At 45.8% G+C, this 27,311-nt stretch overlaps 1 protein-coding gene across 1 annotated transcript in view; it reads left to right on the forward strand.

Moving 5' to 3' along the window:
- cadps2 (Ca++-dependent secretion activator 2) overlaps positions 1 to 27,311 on the forward strand; it is a 150,564-nt gene that overhangs the window by 25,689 nt on the left and 97,564 nt on the right. Inside the window, exons 2-3 of the mRNA XM_070972496.1 lie at positions 4,008 to 4,121; positions 26,934 to 27,266. Of these exons, the coding sequence (XP_070828597.1) occupies positions 4,008 to 4,121; positions 26,934 to 27,266 (447 nt within the window). The remainder of the gene's footprint in view (positions 1 to 4,007; positions 4,122 to 26,933; positions 27,267 to 27,311) is intronic.

The raw sequence follows: 27,311 nt of genomic DNA on the forward strand, positions 1-27,311 counted from the left end.
TACAGACTCACTCTGCCCTCCGTCCAGTTAGCGGAGACGTTTGACAGATATGTCTTGCTCTCGCCCGGTTGCTGTTTTCTCACCAGAGCTGCATCCTGACAGCTGGAGGAGCCACCGAGGAGGAAGAGGAATGGTCTCACACACGCACACACGCACACACGCACACACGCACACACACACACACACACACACACACACACACACACACCATTCTCTGTATTTATTGATCCGCCATCCGGAGGTCCTCGCTGTTGCCCAAATAAGCTGTTAACTCTCCTTGATAAGCCATCATGTCCTCTGTGGAGAGGAAGGAACTCAAATTAAAGCCTTCAAGCGTAAACAAACTCTACAGCGCGCTGCATACGCACACACACACACACACACACACACACACACACACACACACACACACACACACACACACACACACACACACACACACACACCCCTTCTTAAACCTCGTCTTCTCCTCTCGTGGACCTCCCAGCAGCCGGTCGGCGCTCGACCGTCGCAGCTGGAAACCCAGATTCTTTCTTTTAAGGCTAAACTAAAGAACTGGAGTTATGTTAGTAACTAAGTTTGACTTGTTTTATACTTTCATGATTGACAGCTTGACACTTCCCCTGATTGGCTGTCTGCTCGTCTCAGGTCATATCAAGAGGCATCACTGGGGTCCCTTCAGTGCTGTTACATGAACTGTGCGTCCTTCCGCTTTCGTCCTTCGTCGTCTAAACCCGCCTTCGCTCGGATCGCGACGTTCACACGCCGCTGACTCCCGCAGCTTTTTTCCAATTTTCCCCGATTTGCTGCCGTAGCAGGTGAAAAACGGCAGATGTTTTCAGAGAGCTGTGAGGGTGCAGTGGCAGAGATGATGATGATGATGATGATGGTGATGATGATGGCGCATTGGACTGCTTATCAGCACGGTCAGCTGCAGCAGCTCATGGAGGCCGTGAAGCTACGCTGAAACCTCCGTACTCCTGCTCAGTCAAACCTGAACACAGACGGATTTTTAGATTCTGTCTGCGAGGATGTGACGTCCATCGTGAATAAACGTCCATAAAACTGCTTCAAAATAAGAGAAAAACGGCCGTATGACTTCCTCAGCGTCAGAGTCGGCAGTGATTCTGCTGGTTTTCCTCCATCTTTGGACTAAAATGCCATTTAGCTTCAGTTGAAAGCTGAAATGTTTTCGTGTTTGTCGCGATGAAGACAAGAGCAAAGAAACGTCAGGCAGCACGCTTTTACTGTGACGAGTGTTTCTCAGCGTCTTCCTGTTTGACCACAGACACAAATCTGACTGGTTGATGGAGCATCACAGTCAGCCTGAGCAAAGGCAGAAGGCTTCCTGTTGACTCGTCCACATGCAGAGTTCTCAGAGAAACGAAAAGCCAGCAGCAGCTGATCCTCCCTGCCGGCCGGAGGAGGCCGGCGCTCCACGGACATTTACAGCTGCCGGCCTGCCGACCGCGGAGGTTTTCGAGGAAGGCCTGGCGTGCAGCGCGACGCCTCCACCTGGATGTGCTTTGCACCTCGTCTGTTCGTTAACCCTCCTGGGACAAATCAATTTCCCAAACAAAGGGCGGGAGACGAGCAGGCACGAGCGGGAATCCAGGTGAAACCTGACGGGCGGCGCCCTCATTTCACAGGTGCGTTTGTAGGAGGAAAGCCATTACTGCTGCGGCCACCTGAAACAGGATGGCGTGAAGGCCTTCAGGACGGGCGAGGGTTTGAAGCTCTTTTCAGAGAAAGAAAGAACATTTTGCTCTTGTGTGTCGTCTCTGAAAAGGAGCAAGAGGCTGAATCACAGCTACAGCTTGGTTTTGAAAGAGGACGTCGCAGCCTGAGGTTCGCTGTGGAATATTTCTGCAGTCTGAGCAGAAAGTGTGAAGGACCAAGGACATCGTGTCCCTAAAACACTTTCCCAGGTCCCTCCCTTTTGTTATGAGCTGAGTTTTATAGAGACATGCTCTCCTTTCATACCAAATATTGTGTTGTAATGCTTTCAATGCCTCCACAGCAGGATAAAAGAAATCCTTTTCTATTTCACAAACGACAGGAAGCTGCGTCTTATTTTGACACAGCGTCCCGTCAGAGCCGTAGCTTACCGTCGGTCGTCTTTAACGCCAAGCAACGGATCTTTTGTCGTCTGTGTGGCCTTAAAACTTCACATGCACATCCTCCTCGAGTGCAGCGTCACAGCGCAGCATCGTGCAATGCAACAGGAAGTTGTAGAAGATGTCTTAAATAGTCTAAATGTGATTACTTTGGCGACACAAACCGATCCGGCGCTGATCTCTAAATCCCCTCGTTTTGACGTCTTCTTCGTCTCTCGTCTCTGCCGTGTTTTTAGCCCGAATATGTCCTCAGATAAACTGCCGCTGCACCACCTTTCACTCCAGCACCGGCAGGACTTTCTTTATCTATAATGAACCAGGTCTCACATTGTCAACCCGTGAGATGAAGGTGAGCCACTTTGAACGCGAGCGGTTACAACCCGCCGCTTCTCATGAATCCGCCCTCGTCCTCCTCCTCTCCTGTTGACGAAGGCGGCTTGGTTTAGACACAGAAAAGGCGAGGAAGCCCACACAGAGAGCTGTCGGCGGGAGATAAGTCGCTGCTCGCTTTGTGTCGCCGGAAAACGCGACTTTGACTTCCAGGACGTGTTTGTTGCTGGCAGGGTCGCAACAAGCGGGAGAATAATGGTTTCATTTGCCCCCGACGCCGCCGTCCTCCCGGCGCCTCATACATATGCAGCTTATGAGCTCCAGCTTCTTGCGTCGCTCATGAAAACTTAAAATCCTCACAGGACACAATATGTCATCCGTGGTTCAGCGGGCGGAAATCACCACGACCGATGACATTTAGAATGATTGTTTTTTGGGGCCTGGCCGCTCTGCTGGGCTGAGAGTCGGTCTCCTGAAAAGCGTTACTGTCGGAGGATGTTTACTCACAGAACTCCGTACCTGAACGTAGATGACAGACGAGGAGGCGGAGGGCAGGCGAGCGGGTCCATGAGTGCAGGGCGTCAGCTCGCAGTTATTTTTGGCAGCATTTGATTTTTGCAGTTTAAAGTCTGATTGGTTGTTAAATTGTTAGACAAATATAGAAAAACAGCAACCACAGCTTCCTGAAGCCCAAATCTCTTGTTTTGAAGTGGCCGTCCTTCAGATTTCAGTCCTGGTTGATTTGGCTGCACCTGTTGTGACTCGTGTCAACAGAAAATGTGGTTTAATACGACACGTTAGTGGATTCTGAGGGAAACCAGTTTGTTACCTGGCTGAGAAGGTGGAGGTGTGCAGCCTGGAGCTCCTCCTCCTCCTCCTCCTCCTCCTCCTCCTCCTGCTTCTTGTTCCATCACTTCCTGCAGTGTTTTTAACCCGATCCACTGTCACTGCTTTGTAAACTCACGTCCCGTGACTCCTTCATAATAAAAGTCAACTCGTGCGGTGCTTTTAATGTGAAGCTGCAGCTGTAGGAAATGTTCGTTTTGCATTAGCAGTAATTTAATGCAGCAGTTTGTATGAATATTACAATACTTTAATCAGCGGGCCGTGAACTGTGTCGCCCGTTCGCTGATTGTGACTTTATTGAAATGAGACTTGTCCACAGAAATGAAGCCAGCGGCTGCTTGAAAGGAGATTAATTCAGTTTGAGACGAGCTTAAAGCTGACGTCATGACTTTGGACTGCAGAGGAGTAACGTGAAGGCAGTTTGTGGTTAATGAGCTACGATGAAGAATCTCCATCAGACTCATCTTCAGCCTTGCTGAGACACGTCCGTCCTCCTCTGTTGTGTTTGGTGAACTCTGAATCAAAGACGTTTGTCAGATGATGTGTCTCTCAGTCTAACCTGGTGCTTTTGTTCTGTCTCTCATCCATCCTGCCTTCCCATCACCTCCTCCTCTTCTTCTCCGTCTCCTTTTTAATACCTCCTCTGCCGACATCTCTCTTCTCGTTTCTCTCTCAACTTCATTTCTCTCCTCCATCGTCTCTTCTGTGTCTCAGGTGAACAAGCAGCAGCTGCAGGCGGTGAAGGAACGTTTCCTGGCTTTCCTCAACGGGGAAACTCAGATCGTGGCCGACGAAGCTTTCTGCAACGCTGTGAGGAGCTACTACGAGGCAAGGCCATTTTATCTCTACTCTACATGTTTTCATTAGAACTGTCCCAATGAAACACCCTTCACAAGCGGCCCTCATGCAGGAAACCAGGGTTCGATTCCCGTGTGAAGCCAACAGTCAGTCATTTATTTTGAGGACATAGTTATTTTAAGATAAAACACCACAGTCACCTGAAGTGTTTCTCAGCAAGCTTTATTTTGAAAGTCTGATGCCGGGATCGTTTTTGAGAATGGCTGACGATTAACTAGCGTATTGGCCGATCGTGAATGACAGCTGGACGTCTATCTGTGCAGCATCTGGACACGCTGAGGAGAAGTCCAGCATGTCAGAATTTTTAAGCTTTAGAGTTTATGGCGCTGTGATTGTTGGGTCTGACACGATGACCATCAGCGACGAAAATATCACGTGGTGTGATCCCGTCAGTGCTGCTGCATAATTTTTTATAAATTTTTTTTTTTTTGAAGGGAACAACTGTTACATTATTAAAGTTACATGAATAAGAAAAGGATACATTGTGTCCCTTGTCAGTATCTGCCCAGACTTTTTTTCCCCTCTACAAACAAGAAAATAAAATAAGATTGTAAAGGAGTCTACAGTTCAGCAACAACTCCTATCCTGCACCCTGTTATTGCAGCTAAACGACGCCATCATTTTCTGCGTTTTGACATTTGGATGTTATCTGGTAGTACACCCAAAAGACATAATGAGGGTTTTTTGATCAAGTGTGTGCCCAACATTTTATTTAAAAACAAAATTACATCTCCAATTACATCTCCAACATATATCACTGTTTCTGAGTTTCAGTCTTGCCAATTTGGAAGGAGTCCAGTAGGATCTATTTAACATATTATAACAAATTGGTTGTGACTGTGTTACACGTGAATAACAGCACCATGACGCGCACAGCTTTTTCCAGTCATCTTCTGGAATCTCCTGAACCAGGTCCCTATCCCAACACACTTTTAGACCATCCAGTTTTGGCACCTGTGTCCTTCTAATAAATTCATAAAATTTTGACGCTCCTCTAGTCTTGTCTCCTATCTTTCAGTTATACCTTGCCGAATATGTTCTTTATTGGAGAGCATGCAGTGTTGCATAATTTTTAATGCTGAGTTAAATCAGAAGCAACCCAACACGTGATAAGGTGGACTGGCATGGACCGGTGGATGAGACTGTTGCGCTACGCAGCGTGAACTGTTGCATTCTGGGTCATACAATCTCTCAAAACTATGAAAATAAGACCCAGAACAAGAGAAGACCAGAGCGGTTCCTTTCTTTCTGTCTTTGAGGCGACAGCAGAGCTGCTGTTCGCAGTCCCCTCCTGTGGTTTCAGGCTGTCCTGTGGTCAGTCCTGGTCCTCCTCTCCGTCCTCCTCCTCTCATGACAGAGTGCTTGTTGAGCTCTTAGGGCACAAAGTGATGAAGTTCATCGCTGGTGTCCGACTGAAACAGATTAGAACATCGATCCAGCAGCGTTCTGCTGTTTGTGAGGGAGTTTTTCTTTCAGTGCCACCGATCTCTCTCCTCAAACTCTTTTTCATTTCCATTATTTGTGCTCTCAGTGCAGCTTCCCAATCCCACGTCCGTTCCTCTCTGATATCACTGAAAATGCTTCACCTGCATGAGTCACAGCAGCTCTTTCCATCACGTCTGAACAGGAGTCCTCAGAAACACACTGATTTTAAACAGATTTTATATTTCCTTCACGTTTTCTTTTTGGATTTTTGGCGATTTTTTTTTTCTTCCTGAAAATGGTTCAGTGTTTGGATGGAAACCCGTCCTGTGGCTCCTCCAGAGACGCTGTGACAAACCCTCCCACCTCATCTCGCCTTTCCGTCTCCGCTGTTGGAGGAGGACAGCTGTGAGCAGAGATTGCAGTGAATTTCCTCACTCTCTTTTCCACTCTTATCTGTTGCTCCTCTGCCTCCATCGCTCCCTCTATCTCCACTCATCTTTGTCTTCCTCTCCTCTGCTGAAGCGCCTATCATCTGCCACGACATCAAGATCTTATCGGCCACTTGCAGCTCGTCTCCTTAATTGCCAGCAATTGTGAGACGAGAGGATCTCGCTGAAACTCTCAATCACGGCCTTCGTATCGCCGGGAAGGAGCTGACGGGCCGAATGATCAAAGCGAGGCGCTGCATCGTCTTCAGTGGACAGCGTCGTCCTCATGAGATCAGCCACAAACTGTTTGAAATGTCCTCCTGAGAGACGGCATTATGGAGTCAGAGCAGATCACCACCCTGCACACTTATAATGACAACAACAGGGATTTGTGCTGTTTTTCATTCATCATGTGGACTCATGGCAGATGTTCCACATAAAGAAAGAAGGCTGTCACAGCAGAGGAACACGAGATGATCTATTCCTGCCTCTGCAGAGGACATCTGAGCGAGCGTCGGAGCAGATACGAACATGCCAGGCTGTTAAAACAAGCACTGCGTAAAAATGAGCAATATGTCCACTGCGGCTGATCATTAAATTGTCCTCAAATTATCCCTGATGGTATATTTGGAAGTCGCAAATGAGGGATGTCAAAGGAAAGAAGGAAATCTGTGTATCTGTCCTGCTGCCACAGACAGTCAATGTGGATTAATCCGCCACTGAAAGTAGTCCCCAACAAATCCACCTTTTCCTCCAGTTTGAGTAGTTTTTTTAACAGTCTTGTGAAATATTTGTGAGATGTCTTCAATGGGAGTCAACGGGCTTGGAAGCGAGACACACAGACATGAAGTCAGAGAGTATTAAGAGATGGACTAACACATTGTTGGTTTAGGTCTTTTTGTGGGATTTGTTGTCAAGAAGAAAAACATAGAATTACACCAGCTTTAGTCCTTAAAAGTTGAAAGATCAGCAGCTGACTTCATGTCAAACCCTCCATTTAGCCTCCGCAAGCAGCCAGATGTGATTTGGTTTGGAAGATGATCAGCGCTGCCAGGTTTCAGGCTCTGATTTACCCCGAGGCGCGACGCAGTAAATGCATACATTAATCGTATTGAGGTTGAGTGATGTGGCAGAAAAGGATCTTCTATAAATGTGCAGACGATCTGGAGTCACGCAGACCTTCCACAGTAATCTACAAATCAGGATTAAACGTAGCCTGTGGACATCGTGACTGGAGGAATTTGCAGCATAGACGAGACTTTACCTTCGACAGTGATGTGGGTGAAATCTTATGTTCTGGGATGTGTGATTTAAGATTAAATTAAGCAGTAAATGTTGACACGGTGCATTTCCTGGAAGCTCTAATGAGAAACTGCTTTTGAGAAAATAAACAAAAGGATTTTTCTTACATAGAAATCTAATACTAACGTAAAGTACTTGATACTTATAATATGTACTTGTACTTGGACAAACAATACTCACAGAGACGTATAGCAAAGTCTTGAAAATGTTGTGACCTGAAGATCTCTGTGCAAATTCAGTGTTGACGACAATAAATATGAATTAGCGTCTGTCATTTGAATTATGCCGAATGAGAAACTAGAAACAGCTGTATTGTTATCTGAAGCTTTCACACTGAGATTTGAGGCCCATAAGATAAATGAATATTCACGGTCATCGTGGGAAATAGAGAAATGATGCAGCTGACAATCACAGCTGATGGATAACTAACTGGAGTGGGAGTGCAGTCACAGTATAGCAGCATCACTCGTCTTTTACTATACGTATTGGTTATTTATAGACAACCACCGATCAACCTTTATTCCCTAATTCAAGTCATCATCTGGTGAACGTGTCATTGCTTCAGCGACAGCTCAGCTGCTCTGCTGCATCAGCGTCTTCTCACCAGGCTGAATGTTTTTGGTTCTGTGACACGAAAAGCTTCGCGTTGGAAAGTTTAATTCAGGCTGTTCACACCTTCTACGCAACAAGCTGCTGCTGAGGCCTCGAGACCAACAGACTGCAAACAGAGAAATCATCCGCTGCCTGAGGTGTGAGAAAGGATGAAATAACAGGAAGACTTCTTGAAGACATAAAATTGCTTGCCAGATATTGTGATAAATATACATGATGAATCCTCTCAGTAAGTTTTCAAGCAACAACAGCCAAACTTTGTTGGTTTCAGTTTGTCTGTGAGGATTTGATGCTTTTCTTTGGTCACAAATGCTAATGAAGGAATGATCTTTGGGTTTTGGACCATTTGTCAGATGAAACAGGTGCTCTGGGAGAAGACTCTGCCACCCCTGGTCCAGTGTTTGGTCCTGAATGGTGGAGACAGGAAGGAGGGTGGTGGAGCAGGTCAGTCAGGAAGGCCTGGCTCTGAAGGGCTTTGAATTGAATCTGTTGTCGGATGGGGAGCAGCTGGTGGTTCTGGAGGACGGGGGTGAGGGTGGGGGAGCAGGTGAGCTGCAAAGTTTTGATGTACTGCAGTTTATCTAGGACTTTGGGTGATGTGTTACCAGGAATGCTGCACAGTCAGCTTTGTTTTTTAGGTGGAAAGAGGAAGGTCTTATGATTTAATGTGATCTGGCTGTTTGAAGGAGAGGTGTCTCTTGAAAAGAGGTTTCAGATGTGTGGGAGGGGGAGAGAGTGGAGTTACTGATGGCGAGGCAGCTCTCAGTGGTTCTGCTGAGGGATTTGGGACCAGCAATGATCATGAGTGATTTATCACAGTTAAGTTTGAAGTTTGCTTGCATCCTTGGTTTAGTTTCAGTGAGGTAGTCGGTCAGAGTGCAGTGAACTAGGTGATGGATGTAGATGAGCTGGGCGTCTGTTGTTGAAACAAGGTGAACAGATATTCATGACCGCAAACAATCTGAGAAACATTGTCAAGAACTGTGAGAGACTTGGTGCCACAGATTGCGGGTAAAGGTCAAGCTGTTTGCAGACTTTGTGACCTCACAGTAACCTTAGCAAAACAGCTAATCTGCTGTTAGCTGTTAGCTTGTTAGTCCTTGAAGCAATGGAGGCACTGAGAGGCAACGGCATCAATCCTGTGACGTAGTCAGAATGAGGCCATGTGTGTCGGTTCATTTGTTTGACAAGGTTTTCTGACAAGTGATGAAAATAAAGCTGATAGGTCGCTAAGGACACAGTGTGCTCGGCCATGTTTGTGTCAGTCCACAAAGTTGCAGCCACAGCAGAAAGTGTTGACTGCACACTGAACAGGACTGTTGACTGTGATCGCTAGCGGGTCACCGCACTAAATCTACCATGTGGTCAGAATCACGTGTGAAGAGCAGAAAACTCGTCAAAGACTGAGTCGACGGACCTGATCAAAAAGGTTCTTTGGTCCAAAGTGAGTCCTCTCGTCACCTACTGACCAGACTGACAGAGGACCACGGACTGATTAGCTGTGTTGTGGCTGTCTTCCTGCAGTCCTCCTGCCTGATCCTGGCATCCCTGTCTCCTACTGCAGCACATGTCCTCCTCTCTGTCCATCAGACTCATTAATTAACACTCATGTCTGTTCTGCTGCTATTCTTCTAATTAGCATCTTGTCCATAATTCAGCTCTTTGGCACCACAGCGTGATGAGATACAAGAGTCCGTTGCAATCTGACTTGTGATCGTCTTCACTTCTGTCTCAGCAGCGTATGTTCGGTGTGTGTGATGCGGAGCTAATAAGCTTCTTTCCACCGTCACTGAGATCAGTGGAATGTGAGGAGGTTGTTTCTGACAGGATTCCTGCAAGTCACTCACGAACAGCAGATTCACTTTTGTTTGTCACCAGTGTATCCACATATGCGCAGTTGAAGGATGGCAGGTGAGGCGAATTTCAAAGCTTTATCGATGCTCTGACTCCTCAAATCTCGTCCCAACAATCAGCAGCCTTGGTTTCCTCTAAGCAGCTGCCTGCACTCTGAAAATTTAACTAATTGATGCCTGCAAAGCACCAAAAGGTTATAAGAAGATAGTAAAGCGTTTTCATGTAGCGGTTTCCTCAGTTTGTAATGTGATTAAGAAATGTCAGTCAGCAGGAACAGTGGAGGTCAAGCTGAGACCAAGAACACTTAGAGAGAGAACTGCTTGTTGGATCGCCTGAAGGGCCAATCAAACCCCCAGTTTGACTGCAAACGACCTTCAGGAAGATTTATTAGACCGTGGTGGTGCACTGTTCCTCTGATACCTGCACAACTACCTGACCTTCAATTCAATTTTATTTATTTGTATAGCGCCAAATCACAACAGAAGTTGTCTCAGGACACTTTCCATATAGAGCTGGTACAGACCAAGCTCTTTTCCTTCCGTGTCCTTCATGGACAAGTCATCAGAAGAAAACCTTTCCTGAATCCTCAACACAAAATTCAGCATCAGAACGTCTAAACAAGCCATGATGCCTTTTGGTAACACGTCCGGTGGACTGATGGAGTTAAAGTGGAACTTTCTGATCACGGTGAGTGACGTTATGTTTGGAGGTGCAGAAGTGAATGAAAGAACACCTTTCCAGCTGTTGAGCATGGAGGTGGATCAAGCATGCTTGGACTGGTGGTGCAAGAGGTAGAGCGGTCGTTCACCAATCAGGAGGTCGGTGGTTCAATCCCTGGCTTGGGCAGTCAACTGGATAATGATCCTAAACACACCTTGAAGTCCGCTGTGGACGACCTCCAGAGGCTCAGGCTGAAGGTTTTGTAGTGGTCCTCAGAGTCCCCTGACCTAAACGTCATGTACAATCTGTGCATAAACCCCAGAAGTGCAGTGCATGCAAGACGAACCACGAATCTGACTGAAACAGAAGCCTCTTGAAAGGAAAAATGGGTGAAAATCCCACAAACAAGATCAGAAAACTCTCCGCTGGCTACAAAAAGCCTTCACAAGCTGTGATGCCAAAGCAGGTGTTACTAAGTAGTGACCATGCAGGATGCTGAATCTCTGCTTCCCAAACTTTTAAAACTGTAAAAGATGGAAATACAAAGGTAGTCTTGAAATCATCTTTTACGTATATTAACAGGACAAACTGATGTTTGGAGGATTTCACCTTTGTGATGATCAGCTTCTCACTTGAGCGACAGTCTGATGATAAAGTGACGGCTTATTGTCCGTTCTCTCCAGACATTTTCATTATGGACTTTCTGAGCACTTCAGGATGTCTTTTGGTATTCATATGTCCACAGCAGACAGGTGTGTGTGCGTGGGTGTGTGTCTCTGTGGCTCGGGGGAAATAGGAAATGAAATCCTCATCCATCAGTCGTCCCTCTGAGAGGTGAAGTGAGTTTAATTGCCTCTGTCGTGCACTTTTCTGAGTCGTAACGTGATGGATCGCAGATAGGAGGAGGCGATCTTAATTTGACGTTGCTCACTGAGAGAAAACCTTCACAGTTGTTTACTGCTGGACTTCAAGGTGACGCTTTCACGTCATGTTAATACCAATAGCTGGGATTTATTCCTGCTTTCTATTTCTGACAGAAAGTTGAGTGAGGGTCTTTGCTTAATTACATTTCTCAAAAAGCTAAATTATGAAGCACCTGCAGTTTTATTTTTGTCTGCACATCATCATCCATGATGGATGATTGTGTCTCATTTTACAATGAAGATATTTCCTACCTAAGCACCAAAGCAGTGATTTTGGATGCTGTGATATGTGATCTATGAAATCGGCTTGCAGAGACAAATCCAACAATCCAACATTTGTTGTTGTTGTTGTTGTTAATACACCCAAGTCAGCTTGACTATTTGCAGATATATAGTCTTTGGCTAGTTATTCATTTCGTCCAAAATCAAGTTCAGCTTTACAAAAAAATCTCCTTTTAATGGTAAAAAAGAAATGTCAGGACACCCTAAAAGGAGGACTCCCTCTTCTAGGGCGGACGGAGATGCAAGAAGGTACGAGGTGGCTCAGTTTGAGAGTAGTTTGAAGCATGAATGGTTGTCAGATCTCAACCAAACTGACCTTGTAGTTGAAGAAACAAAGTCACGTGAGCTTTTTCACGTCATCCACGTTTGTTGTTTGTTTTGGTTTGATCCTGTGATTCAGTGCTTGACAGCAGCCAAACGCTGATAGTTCCACGTTGTGTCGCCTCTGTCGAGCTGAAAGAAACCAATTCATCAGTCAGTCGATCAACAGAAAATATTAGACAGATTTGAAATCTGAGCAGTTTGTCGTCAAAGGGCTGTTTTCAGTGTTTTCATGGCCAAATAATCTGCTCAAATTAATTGTTGAATGCTTGAATCAAGGGCAGCTTGACTTGCTCGTAGAAATGTGAAAACATTTCCCATCTCATCCAAAGGCCTTCTTCAGTTCTTCTGACTGGTGGGGGGGGGGGGGGGGGGGTATTTAACCTCCGTGGGCTCGCTGTCACGGTTATTGATTCCTCCCAGTTCGTTAGCGCTCGTGGCTCTGTAATGGCAGTCGTTAGGGTTGTTGGAGTCAGGCCAAGCATTAACAGCAGTTGTTGAAGTTGTCACGTGACACGACTGTCTTGTGGCATCAATGATCGCGATAATGAGCCCACAGAGGTTAAATACCTGCGAACCCCCACCAGTCAGTTAGAACCAGAGAAGCCCCTTGGATGAAACCATTGTAAAGCTTCTACAACCAAGTCCAGCTGCTCGTGATTCAAGCCTCCTGGGAAAGCCCAAAGATATTCGGTTTGCAATGATAACAAAGTGAAAAGTGACAAATGCTCACTTTAGAGAAACCAAAGGCAGATTCACGTCTTTACTTGATAAAACACTGAAAAGATTCATTGATTATCTAAAGTTTATTGTCACTCCAGAGACTGAAATATTGTTCTTCATTGTGATGTTTGCTGCTTTACTCCAAGTCTAAAGACTGATGGATGATTTGGAAAGTGACTGCAGTTTAAACATTTAAAGTTCAACCAGGGAAGTCCTTGAAGAATAAAACAAAAAAACAAGGTGTAAAACTGCAGAAAATCAGGTGTAATACTGCTTTGGTGAAAAGGGCCAAACATACTGTTGATGTCACACCGTCAGTGATACTGAAAACACATCAATTCTGTCAAATGGTGGCAGTTTATATTTATGAAGGACATACGTGTTTTGTGCTGGCGCTACAGGTGTGTGACCTGTAATTTAGTGTTTTAAGGCAGCTGGAGTCCGGCGCTTCAGCTGTGTGACATTTCTGGAGCCCAGCAGGAAGCTGCTGCCGCTCAGCACCTGCAGCCAAGAGGCTTTTCTTTATTTGCGAAGGATTTCTCAGATTCTCTCTCACCTCCTGATCTCAGGTCTGCTCTCAGCGCAGAGCCGAGTCTCATCTCGAGCTCTCACTTTAATCTGTGTGGAAAATGAGACGGTCGTGGGCAGCAGGGAAATCAAAGACATGCGATCGCTGCTTCAAAAGCAGGTCAGAGGGCGATATATTCAAGTCTGATCAATATCTGTATGCTGTGGAAAATCAGTATTTTCTGACCCACAAATCTTAGATCATGGTTCTCAGAGACTGGGACCATTTTATGAGGTCACATGATTACACAATAGTATTAATCATCATGTTCAGAATAAGCCTGACGACGTTTCCTAACGATTATATGTTGTCAATACACGCTGGGCAGCTGCTAACGATTCTGACTAATTTTACAGTGTCTATTATTATGATAAATGGGCTGAAAATAAAGCTGTCTGAATGTAAACAGACAAACAGGGTTTAGTTTACAATGACACACACACACACACACACACGCACACACGCACACACACACACACACAGAGTTGTGTTTACATTCATTTCCTGGAGACTTGCCCTAACCATGATCATAACCACTAATTAACTAAACTAACCTTTGCCTGAATCCTCATCCTAAAATTAAATGATTTACATTATGGGGACTCCCCTTAAGGGAGGTACGGATTAATGTCCCCACAACGTGAGTAATATACTGTATGGTCACACACACACACACACACACACACACACACACACACACACACACACACACACACACACACGGTCGTGTTTCCATCACTTCTGGGTTCATCATAGGCTAACAGTCATTTCCTGGAGACTTTCCCTAACCACGACTGAAACCTAACGTCACCTTAAACTGACATTATGGGGACTTGTGTTTTGTCCTCTTAAGGCAGACTAATGCCCCCACTACGTGAGTCATACATGTATGAACACACACACACACACACACACACACACACACACACACACACACACACACACTTATCTTCCTGACAGGATTCGCTGAGCCCTCATTCAGTCGAGCCGTGTCACTCTGACCACACTGCTGCTCTCACTTTCCTCCCATCCCTGAAAGTCTGTCAGGATCATGTCATTCGAGCCGCGATGAGGCTTTTATTGTGAAAACACCTGAGCAGCGACTGAAGGAACGGCTAAATGGAAGCCAATGGGAAGCACAAGCTGCCATTACTGCCGTCTCAGCTGACCTGTGTTAGACTAAAACACCAGCCGGCATCGATTCTCATTAAATGATGCACTTCTCCTGATGATTACAAGGAATATTAAGAAGAATCATGATTCAGTAAAGGCCTGCTTCTCTGTAGCCGTGGCCACTATGTTTGAATTAACTGTTAATGGTAAGAAACGTGAAGCTTGTTGAACTGTCAGCTCGCTCCTTTCAGGTTTTCCCGTCTCTGCTCTGACTGAGCATCATGTAACGACCTCATGTAAATACCACACAGATCACAAACCAGCGTTTGCTTTGTGTTTGTATTTATCTCCCAAACAGACATACCTGTCGTGTACAGAGAGGCAGCGAACGCATCGGGAGCCCCGTGCCTCCAGGCTCTTTAATGCATGTATTCCTCAGCGTGTGAGTGGGAGGCCTCGATCTGCATGCGTCTGTTTGCTTTGATTCAAGTTTCACATGGAAGCCTGCTAATGCAGCATGAAAGTGGATTTAGGCTCTCTGAGGAGGAGTTGGTAAACGTTTGAAGTGTGTACGCAGGCGCTTTCTTCTTCTCCATAAATGAACGTACAGTTCTTCTTTTACGTCTTCGTCTAAACATTTCTTCATTCATGTGAGTTTTTTCTTTTCTTTCTTCAGAGGATGCAAAGCAAACAAGTGTAGTGTTGGAAAAGGATGCTCTGACAGCAGCAATGATTCGTTAAAGCTGCCTTAAAGTGAGTCGTCAACTCTTCGTAACAGTCTGATTGTGTTTGTATGGCGATATGAAAGGTGCGTCTGGTGGTGATGAACCTTCAGAGATCATCAGCTGAATATGCAGTTTCACAGAACTTTAAAGTTTCAGCTCGGCTTTAAAGACTCGCCTTCAAACAGCAGACAGAAATGGTTGTAGCTGGTGAACATGCGTTGATCGCGTTGGTGGTGTGTGACCCATGTAAGTTTGTAGCATTTAGCATTGCGCTGTGAAGCACGTAGCTCTCGTAACATCCAGCCAGTGTGCAGTCCGCGGGGGAAACGTCAGAACTCCAGATATCTGTTGTGAAACTCAGAGCTTTGGCATCTTTTATCTTTTCTGATATGTGTTTGCACACGTTACCATGCAGTTCAGGTAGAGCCGTCTCAGACAAATATTTTCCGCTTACCACGTCATACCGTGGCTCCAGGTGGCTAATTGGCAGCCATAATGAAGTTCAGCATCCTCTCCGTGATTTTTGTCGCCTGCACACCATTTGGTGGAAATTTTTCACCTCTTTCCTTCATGTCCTTCAAAGTTAGCTGCGTCATACCGCCTCCTTTTTGTTTATTCAGTTCAGTGAAGTCAGCGCGCTCCCTGGTGTGAAATCTCTGTAGGTGCTCGATTAAGTTGGTTGTGTTACAACTTGACGTTTTACCGCCGCCCCTCTGAACATTTACTGCGCAGATATTGCAAGAGTTTGTATGCTGAGGTAGTGTGAAAAAGTTCCACATAGCCGATCCTCGCTCGCTCCATTTTGAAAACAGTGCGGTCCACATCATGTGCGCTTCGGCACTGCGTGTTGCTTCGGCATGACGCCACTCATGGCACCATAGCGTTACACTGAATAGATCGGCCCCTATGTGTCAGGCCCATTGTTGACGATACCCGATCTAGAATTTTCTTCAATATCAGGACCGATACCAATACCAATATCGGTTCGGTGCATCCCTAGAGTTGACCAGGTGAACATAACCCCAAATGAATGCTAACATTGCTTCGTAACAGCTGGATTTATAGGCGGCTTTGCTAACAGCGTATGTTTATATGAATATATATCACTTTAACTTTAAGAAGTCATGGTGTAATTGTTGTTTTTTCCAACTGTTAGCATGAACTCAGATTTTAAGCATGTGTTGTATCAGCCTTATCGCCGTTCTAATTGATACCTGAATGTCCGTATTGGAGCAATGATACTTTGAGTGCATTGCGGAGGTTAGAAATCTGAGCGGGCCTAACGGCCGAAGCAGAGCTGCTGTTTTGATGTGCGGTTAAACCACTGCAGCTTGTTTATTTGTGAGGATATCTCCAGAACATCTCCGTACCATGCTTTCCTCACATTTTTGTCGCCACAGCAGCAGAAGCAGTTTGTATATAATTAGCCGTGACATCCTGACAGACGGCACATGTGAACAGTTTGTCAGAGTGCAGGGAACAGATCTGAGGACAGGCTGAGGACACACGATGAAGAGGTTTGAACTGGCTCGTCGTATCAGAGCGAGCGACATGTTCATGCCTTCGTTCTCGTCTCGTCATTTTTTTCCTGATCAGCGGGAGGTGACAATGACTCAAGGTCGTCTCCGCCGTGAAGTCGAGTGAGCTGTTAGTCTGTCACATTAAAGGATGGCAGACGTTTCCATCTGTCTTCTAAGCACAGATCGTCAATACGTGTTGGACACGTAAATGAAACATCCCGTGGAGCCACATTTTGAGAAGTTTAAATGAGAAAATCAGACAGTGTTGGGCCTGTTGGCAGGTGGATCTTAATGCAAGTCATCGACATTACGACGGCATTGAACGTCCCATCAAAATGGTTTATATATATATCTCTGGAACAGACTCTCTCCTCTGTCTGTTTACGCGCAGATATTTAATGTGGGAACAATACGTGAAAAGCTCTGCTCATTCATTGTGATGGTGGTCGGAGGCACGGTGTGTTCAGGTTCAACTGCTCGAGCGTAAATGTGAAGTTATTCTTGGATTCTTTGACTAATGTTTATTCCCTCACTATAGCAACAGATGAAAAGCATTTGCTCTTTCTTTCTTCGTCCTCTTACATGCAGAGGTCTTTATATTCTAAATGTGATTATCACCACGGGTGCATGATCACTGCTCAAGCTGCTTTTTGTATTAATGGAGCTCGTTGGTTCAAATTGGTCCCCTTTCAGTCCCCATGGAGACCAAACAGGCCGTTTTTCTTTTTGCATGGCTCGGTCCTCATTTTTTACAGCGAGGGGTGCTCAAACATCAATCTGAACATTTGAAGTAACCTCTGAGCAGTGTGAGCACCAAAACTGGCTTTTTCATGCCCACGTTAAAAGCTCGGTACCTCCTCTACCCACAATGCAACTCGACCGTCTGCACTTTGACTGTAGATTCCGGTTTGTAATGCTAGTAGCGGCTGATCGAGCCTCGAGCCTGCAGCAGAGACGAGCAGAGGTCCTCTTCTTCTTTACGTACGCAGCAGCTCTCTCCAAGTCCTGCTAACAGACTTTGATGTGTACAATCGGTGGCGTTCCACATTAATGGTTGTGTTTACCAGCGGATGTAGGTGACGCCATATTCGGTCCATTAATAGCAGTAGGGCAGCAGTGGGAAGTCCATTAACTGGTGCAGAGGAGGTGTTTTCCCCAAATGTGATTGTGTGCCGTGGTGTACCACAAAATTCCTTCAGAAATGTCCCAAATACAGTACGTCATTTCAGAAACAGAGGAATAGGCTTCCCAATCAGGTCAGCTGCAGCAGAGACAACATGCATGTCATGCATTTTTAAAACTACTCTAATTAATGTTTTTATATTAACAATACATCACACGCCTTCTGTCTGTGAAAGGGTCTCTTGTAGTGACAAACCGACAGATAATCATCACGTGACTCTTCATGTCCCTTCAGCTCTGTGGAGCTGTGCAGCAGGTCTCAGATCATTTTGATTTGTGGCGTCCTGCGTGACAGTTTAGGTTCAGCGTAAAGCTTCGTAAACGCTTCAACTCAGAGAAGAATACGAGCAAGTTTGCATCTGCGCTTTGATTTGACTTTGAACTGTGATAGTGTTGATGTCAGCAGCAGCAGCAGAAATCAGAACAAATCAAGTTAATTCTCACGTTATTTGTTTCCCCTGTAAGAGTATGGGAACCCTTTTTAATGCCAGAAATATCCCCAAATATCTGTTCATTCAGAAACCAGTGATTTGCGTTTCGTGGGGGCATGAGACCTTTATTTAGAGTAGTGGAGCCTCTTATCAAGCAAACATCAAAGTAAACTTTTCTGGCTGCCGTGTGTCCAGTTAAACTTCCTGCTATCGTATCATCTGGCTCATCATTTTGACCTTTTCCTCTAAATTTGTTGTTCCTTGAAGTTTGACTGTTTCCAGATTGGAAAACATGTTTTTTTACCTGGAGGGATGTTTGATCTGTGATCTGAGCACGATCAAAGAAGGCACAGTTCAGAGGTTCAACTTAGATTTTTAACTAGAATCAAATACTTGAGAAACATCTGTGGGAAATACGGATTGTTCTGGAGTGGAGGTTTGTAATGATTCACATCTTTGTAAATGGAATCAGAAAGTTCGGATCCAAGAACATTAAAACACTTTGACTCACGTGATGCTAATCAGGTCAGTCACAGTCTGTCCACCACAAGCTTCAGATGATCTCCTTCTTCTCCTCTTCCCGCCTTTTCTGGGGATTCCTCTAAAACTTTCTGGCCGTGAAGGATTTTCCTCCTCTGCACTTGAGTAAGTACGTCCAAAACCAAAGTTTCCCTTTGTTTCCACACTTCTTTCGCTTGGCTTTGTGTTGTTTGACCAGTCGAGACTCTGACGCCAAAAAGCACAAATGAAATCCGGATCAGACAGAAGCTGCAAAATCATTCCTGGCATCCCATTGAAGTGTGCTCACAGTGTTTATTGCCCTTTGTTCGCCTCGGGAAAGCGTCTTCATGTACTGATGTCTGGAAAATGTCGCTGTTGGCTTCTTTGTTGGTCCTTGAAGCGTCTGAATACCTTTAAATGCTGTAGACTCTCAGCCAGGTTTCTCTTTATAAGCAGTCCGGTTTAGTGTTAAACATACGCCGCCAGGAAGCTTCTTCCTCGGCTCGGTCAAGTTCATCAAAGTTTTATTATTTTTGATGGCACCTACATTTCTTATAGTGTTGAACAATACTAAGACCCACATTTGCGGTCTTGAGCTCGTCATATGACGGCAGCTAAAGGTCAAATGTGTTGTCAAAAAAAATGCTAATACACAGTTCAGTTAACCCTCAGAGGACGAACTTGTTTCTAAGACTGAATCAGTATTCAGAGCTAAGTGTATCCCACAGTTCACTCCAGTCTGTTGTGCCAATCCAGGACAGAAACTGATCAGCTGACATCAAGAAGTTCAAGATTGTCGTGATTCTAAGCAACTTGATTTAATTTCTTAGTTAATTGTATTGTGTTATCTGATTCTAACTGTAATACTTTATGTCTGATCCTATGTATTTGTTAATTGTGTGGAAATTAAACAGTCTGCAGTCACAGTAGCACTTTGAGCTAAATGCTAACGTCAGCATGCTCATAGTGACAGCGCTAACATGCTGATGTTCAGCTGTGTGCACCTGCTTAGCTCAGTGCGTTAGCATGCTAACATTTGCTAACCTGGAGCTGATGGGAGCGACATTAGCTCTGCTGGATTTGTCAAATTGAAATTTTGACCTGATGGTAGTGCTTGGTGAAAAGTTCAGAGGTCATCAGAGCTATGAATAAGGGGGGCGTGAGTGCATGTGTCAGTTTTAATGTGAACCTCATGGTGGCGTGATCTGTATTCTCTCTTGTTTTGAGTGTTTTTTCTTATTTTTGCTGCTGTTCTCAGTTCAGAGAGTCACATTGTGCATGAGGTTGCACAGCGGGGCGTTTCTTCTCCATCAGAGCGTCGAGTCAAAGCCATGTTTCGGTGCTTTGCTCTGATTTCCTGCTTCACCTGTCTGATCGGACACGAAGCGGGAGGATCAATCAGAAGATTTCTCATCAAAGCTGAACCGAAACCTCCGGGGCCCCTGACGAATCTGAGCTGTCATCTTGAAATACAGCAAGCAGCAGTTAGTTATGACGCTGATGCTGCTCCTCTGTGCTATTTTACATTTCCTGATGACTTTCATAACTCCACTACTTCACGGTTCGTCTGTGGCATTTGCAATTTGAAAGCAGAAATGAGAGTGGCGTTAAAAAGATTCTGCAGCTCGACTCGAGGCGGAGGAGAAGCCCACGCTTGTTCCTTTAATCTGCACATCATCAGGTTTTTATTGAACATGAACTAATGGGTTTTTAGAATAAACTCTGTCAGATCAGTTCAGGTAGTAGGAGATCTGCTGCGGTTCGATTCAACCGGGCACGACGGCGCCACGTTCCGACCGCGATGCCGCCGCCGGCGCTAGTCACGGCCATTCTGGCCAATGACTGCGGTTCCTGAAGAAGCGGCTTGCTCCTCTGCTTAAAATACACGCCGAGTGTACTTTTGATGGGAGCTGCATCAAGCTGCACAGAGAATGAGCTGAGCAGGAAGTCAGACACAGGAACTGTATAGAGATCCAGTCAGTTTTCAAAATAAAACACCCTCTGTGGTGGTGTTGACATCAGGTTTCTCTGTCAAGTCAGACCAAACTGAGCTTCCACACGTGGACAGAAGTCCTACACATGGCCAAACAACCTGCTTCCTGTTACATCACAACCTTCTTGGCTTTATTTCCAGCTTAAATCTCACTGCAAGAACCTTTTGTGTGACCGAGTGTAAATCCTCCGCTGCCCTCTTCACTCATGGAGTACCGCAGGAGTCAGTCCTCGGTCCTTTACTGTTTTCTTTACATGTTATCAGACTCTCAGATCTACTTCTACGACTCCAGTGACACCGTGCAGCTGAGTCTAAGTGCAGACTCATCATGCAGTTAAATGCCGTCACACTGAGGGTCTTCAAACATGTGAAATTGTCCTTCGTCTTACATCTTTGGAACATTTCAAAAATGGGGGACATTTGTCTTAACGTCCGCCTCAGTCCTCTTTCTGCTCATCCTTCCTCTCGTCCCTCCTCTCATTTATTCTGACCATCTTTCCTCCTTCCATCCACCAGATGCTCTCATTCTGTCCCACCTTCCCCCATCTGTCCTGTAGTAACCCCTGTCCCTCCAGGCCCACTCACCTGACCTTCCTCGCCCACTCACCTACTTCCCACTTCCTCTAATCAGCCCTGTAGTACAAACACAATACCTTTTCTTTCCACCAGTTCTCCGCCAGGTCATCCTAGTTGCAGTGTTGCTTTCAAGCTTCTGCCGCCTGAACCTGAACCTGGACTCGGACCTGCCGGCCTTATACCTGTACCTGCCTGTCAACCTTTGCCTGCTTTGCATTTCCTGAGTCGTGATGTTGACTCTTCCTGTTTTTGCAGGACGTCACTTTGGACCAAGCCTCTGTTGAATGAATAAATGTAAGTTTAGCTTTGTTCAGTCCGACAGCTGATGCACGTAACAGGAATCTGGCTGAACTTTTGCAGCCTTAAAGCAAAGGCTTGAAAGGTCTTGGATCACCTTGTGATGTGCTGCAGTCATTGAGACAGAGGGTGATGATTGTCAACATGGTGACTCTCCAGAGTTACAGAGTCGGATTCATGTCGTCCTCCTTCCTGAAGCAGCACGCTCAGCCTCTGTTTGCTTGTAACGGCGTGAACACAGTCTGTGTTTGTTTTAAACCTGAGTACGATCCATTGAGCTCGTTGCAGACACGCTTCCTGAACTGATGACTCCTCTCTCAGCGATCAATTAAAGGACACTTATTCTCTGGCGGCGCTGAATTCAGAACTTTTGCGCTGATGTATGGAGCGTTGTGGCTCTCTGACAGACGAACCGGCGACGGAGACATTTTAATATCGGGCTGAAACGTGTTTTATGCATGAGGGAACATATGATGTACAGCTTCTCTCAGCTGATGGCGGAGCGGTTAAAAGGAAGCTTGAAGAATGTGGCGACAGAACAGCTCCATCATTATGACGTGTGATTAAATGTTTAGAGCAATCGGCTGGTTCAAGACGACTTCCAGCTGCGCTGATAAAGGGACGATCTGAGAGGGAAGAAGTCGCTGATCTGTTTGCCATTTGTCTTTTCTTTTTAAAGAAACTCTCTTTTACCTTCAGCTTCTTCGTTTCTGTCTCTTTCTCTGCTGATTCTGTATCTGACTGCACTTTACACAGAAGTACCAAAAATGAAGTCAGATAATCACTGAGGAGTCGCATCGGCCGAAGTCTTCAGTCAGTCAAGATAATCAAACCCACATTTAGCAAAAATGGACGTTTTTGCTCTCATTGACTTTGAATGTTTGTCCTTTCTGTTTATCATATTGAAGAACAGGTTCAGGTGTGGCACTGAGGCGTTTAGCCGGTGAAGTCTGTTTTTGTTTTCAGGTGTGTTTTTGTCGTTTTCCTCTGAAGCTGCTGACACTCAGAGGTCTGCAAACACTCGTCTGTGTCTTTAATCTCCCGTCTCGCAGCCCGGCGCTCTGCTGGCGTGTAAATAATTTAGTGAAATTTTAAAGCCCCAATTAATTGGAGCAGCAGGGATGGAGGATGTCTCCCACTGATCGATTCATTAGTAATAATGGCTGACATTTGCGTCGCCACTCAAAATGGAGGCGAGCCCGTAGAGTCCAGAGAGCAGCGGAGGGAGGCCGGCTGTTTGACTGACGAGCACATTCAGGCCTCGGATCAGCTGTGGAAGCGTCTCGGTTCGTTACAGTCTGAGTCCCCGAGCTGATGACCTTTATTTCATTCATTATGAAAATCTGACATAAAAGTCTCATCGAAAACCAAACAAGTCACATCATTCAAAGTCCAGCACAAAGGGCCATTTTCACATGTCCCATACATGTTTTCACAGGTTACACTGGACATCATCCAGGACAAAGTGTGTCCCCAGCATGAAAGGTTTTTTTGTATTTATGTATATGTTTAAAACTACGGAGCCCCTATAGGGAAAAAAAGAAAGAAGGAAAGAAAAAAAGGAAAACAAGCGGGAAAAAAAAAACGTTCGACATACATATCACGTTAGCATGACAGCATTTCCAGTATACAGGTTCCCTGGCAGGCTAAGGTATCTCATCTGATCTGTATATTTCGTGATTTTAAGAAACCAGAGCTGCAGCTAACAGAGCAGTTTATGAACTGAATACCGGAAATGCTATGTCGTGCTAACCTGATGCGTATCTCAAGCTAACATGATAATTGTCTGGAGCGCACGTGATCTGTTGTCATGGTGACCAGAAACTTTTTTTTTCTGCTTGTTTTCCCTTTTTTTCCCCCTTCCTCTTTTTTTTTTTTTTTTTTCTTCTTCTTCATGTCCCTTTAGGGGCTCCGTATAAGCCTGCATAATGAGGTAAGACAATTTATCCCACACCGGGGAAATCCACCTGTTACAGCAGGAGAGGCGGAAAAACAGAGGACAAACAAAATATTTAATTAAAAAAAAAGAAGTAAAATCAATAATAGAAAAAAAGAAATGACATAAAATTAATAATTATTTAATAATAAAGCAGTGCACATTATATGCAAAGAGAATAAATATTGGCAAAAAATATATCATCTCCTTCAGTTATTGCAGACTAAATAAATATATATATCTTTATATGTATCCATATGTGTGTGTGAGTGTGTGTGTGTATATCTCACAGGATATGTTGCGCAGATGTAATAGATATTAGCATATTAATGTTGGATGACATAAGCAGGTTTGTGATGTTTGACTTGAACAGTGTCACATTAAATGATGCTGACAGTTAAATATTGAAGGCTAAAGTTAAAAAAGTTAATGATGAAACTGATGTTGGCATGTTGTTTTTTTTATTTTTATTACTCTGAGATTCAAAGTATGTAGAAGTCAAACGTCAGGAATCTCAGGTCTCAGCTGATCAGCTGATCAGCTGATCAGCGTCACTGCAAACTCTAACCAGTGAATCAGAGCTTCAGTCTGTGGTTCAGGACCACCAAAACCACTTTGGCCTGGTGTTCACACTGTGCACATTACAAGGCGGGGGGTCATCGATCAGGGCTCAGAGGGCGTCTGGATGGGGGGTCAGAACCTCCACCAGGCTGACGGGAGGCTCAGAGCCACCATGGAGGGAGTGACCTTTCCACGCATGCATGCACGCACGCACGCACGCATGCACACACGCACACACGCACACACACACACACACACACAACATCACCAGCATCATTCCCTCTTTTCAGTTGATTTTCTTTACTTTTCATCTGATCCATTAACTATCGTGTCCTCAGTCCCACACACACCGTCCTGCTGCTTCGCGTGTCGATTCATCTGCCGCTGAAAATAGTCCCTGACAAATGTTTCCTCCTGTTTGATGAATGTTGTCAAAGTAAAACCCGCTGAACGCCTTCAGACAGGAAGTCTGATTTGTTCTGGTTGAAAAAAGGATCATTTTTCCCGTAACGAAACATCAGATCTGTGCTGGTCTGCCGTTCGTTTCTGCTCGGATTGAAAACAATCACACGAGATGAAAACAGCAATCGTGCCTGTTGCTTAACGAGCCGCTCGCTCCTCCATTAGTCCGTCCTCACGCCAGTCACGTTGCAGTGAAGTCATCTGTGACTGAGCCCATCACAAGGACTCCCCGCTCGTTAGAGTTTGACGGACACCAGCCCACTGTCCGTCATTGGCAGCACTTCCAGCCGTGAACTCGAGGACACGTCTCTGTCAGCACACCTGGACGCTGCAGGTCTCCTGTGCTGCTGATGCAGATTGTCTGATGTCTTTGCTTTCAGTGTGTTTCAGCACATTTTACTTCTGGACAGATGGAGGACAGCGTGATCTCACCTTCATCGCAGTCTTTGGTCTAAAAACAGTCTTATTGAGCGACTCAATAAAATTCTGAGTGGGATTAATTTTTTAATGTTTCTAATCCTGCTTGCATTAGTTTATTGAACCTTTATTTAACCGGTGATGAGACTAAAAATCTCTTCTTCAAGAGGCAGCAGAATAAATATTCGGCTGCAGACGTAAAACTATTTAAGGTGAAAACAAAGAGCAAATCAAAGAATCAGTAAATCTTAGCTTGAGTTTTATTCAGATGAGATTCAGGTGGTTTTTAACTGATTTACAGAATCCTCGAGCTGGATGAAGTTTCTGTTTTGTGGATTAAAGGCTGAACAGGGAGCGAAACACGACTGTTGGACAGATCTTCTCGCGGTCCGTCTGCAGCCTCTTCACACAGCCGCGGCTTAATCCCACCAGAAGCTCCGACATCTGCCTCCCGGGTTCGGGCGTCGTCGTTCGAGCGCTCGCCGTCCTCGGCCTTCCTGCGTCGCCTCGTTCGGCGGGAGCTCTTTGATGTGTTTTTGTTCTCTGCGGTTCGGAGCAGTTTGTGTCGAGTGATGCAGAGAAGCAGATTAGCTGCTGTGAGCGGACTCCTCTGGTGGCATCTGCCACCTCCCTCCTCATCCACTTAACATTTTCCTGTTTCCATTCATCACCATAAAGAGGACCCCCCCCCCCCCCCCCCCCGCTGTTTCCTCTGCTCTCTCTCCTCTCTCTGCTCGTTCAGACTCTTCAGCCTCCGGTGATTTCTGTTCCACGTCGTTACCCTCGGCGGTTCCTCTCCATCTGCTGCTGGTTCAGGCTCTGCAGGACGGTCGCTCTCTGGAGGCCTGGACCAGCAGACTGACGCCGTCGTGGTTCAGGCGGGTGGTGTTGCAGCCACAGGACGTCTTCAGTCTGTCGGCTTACGAGCGTCCTGTCATTATCTTCCTCTTCACCAGCACATGTCCGTCTCCTGTTGACCACTGAGCAGCTTCACAGGAGTAATTCTAAGGTTTTTACAGCCGTGTGACGTGTTTGAAGCCATGATTAACAATCTGTTTGTTTTTTTCCAACAAAAAAGTGTTAAAATGTCTTAAAATGACATCGACTCCCCCTCACCTGTCACCAATCAGCCTGTTTACCTGTGGAATGATCCAAACAGGTGTTTTTGGAGCGTTCCACATCTTTCAGTCTGTGAAACGTGTTGCTGCATCAGATTCACTCTGAGCAGATATTTATAGAAATCAATGAAGCTGATGAGGAAAAACATTGAATATCTTGTCTTTCATTGTAGATTGTGAAGTTAAAATCTTCCTCGGCCTCATCATCGGGCCCGTCCGTGGAGGAAACAAGCTGAATGTGTAAACATTTTGGTCCGGTTTGATGTCGGCTTGTCCTCAGCTGCCGCTCGCTGAGCTCTCGGCCTCCGTCGGATGAATCATTTTCTCACTGCTGTTTCGCTGCTCGGAGTCTCAGAGCGACTAACAGGAAGAGGTGAAGCAGCCGGCTGAGCGACTGTTTAATGTCGCAGCGAGCAGCTGCTGCTTCGTCTGAGCCTCGTGTTCCTGTCAGCGTCGCTTTGGATAAAGAGCTTCTGTCAAAAGCCTCAAACACGAACCAACCAGAGAGTTTAACTTTAGACCTCTGAGTGGCAGCGTGGACGAGGACTGTCTGCATCCAAAGAGGCTTTGTGGGGTGTAAATGCACTGCAGGTCTGACGTCTCCTCTTTGTTAAAATTACAGGATTATTGATCACAAACTCCTGAAGATGTGATCTGTCCTGTCTTTCTGTTCAGTCTCTCATGAGCATCAGATGCTAATGTTAGCCCACCCAGAGCTCAGTTCATAGATGTGTTGTTGTGCTTGTTGTGTTGCAGCAGCTGATCCAGGTTCATTGCTTCCATTGAAGTGAAGGAGGCTGCGGTTTTCTGCTGATGCAGCGTCTTCACGCTTCTGTGTCTCTGTCCTCGCAGGGCTTCCTGAAGAGCGAGCGCGTCTCCAGGATGGTCCAGAGCGGCGGCTGCTCCGCCAACGACTTCCGCGAGGTCTTCAAGAAGAACATCGAGCGGCGCGTCCGAAGCCTCCCCGAGATCGACGGCCTGAGCAAGGAGACGGTCCTGAGCTCCTGGATCGCCAAGTACGACGCCATCTACCGGGGGGACGAGGACATGCGGCGCCAGCCTCAGCGGGCGCACCTGAGCGCCGTGTCGGAGCTCATCCTCAGCAAGGAGCAGCTGTACGAGATGTTCCAGCAGATCCTCGGCATCCGCAAGTTTGAGCACCAGCTGCTGTACAACGCCTGCCAGGTGAGCCGCCAGAGGTGCACAGGTAGATGCACGAGGACACGCTAA

The sequence above is a fragment of the Chaetodon trifascialis genome, chromosome 10 (genome assembly GCF_039877785.1).
Source record: "Chaetodon trifascialis isolate fChaTrf1 chromosome 10, fChaTrf1.hap1, whole genome shotgun sequence".
Classification (NCBI taxonomy): domain Eukaryota; kingdom Metazoa; phylum Chordata; class Actinopteri; order Chaetodontiformes; family Chaetodontidae; genus Chaetodon; species Chaetodon trifascialis.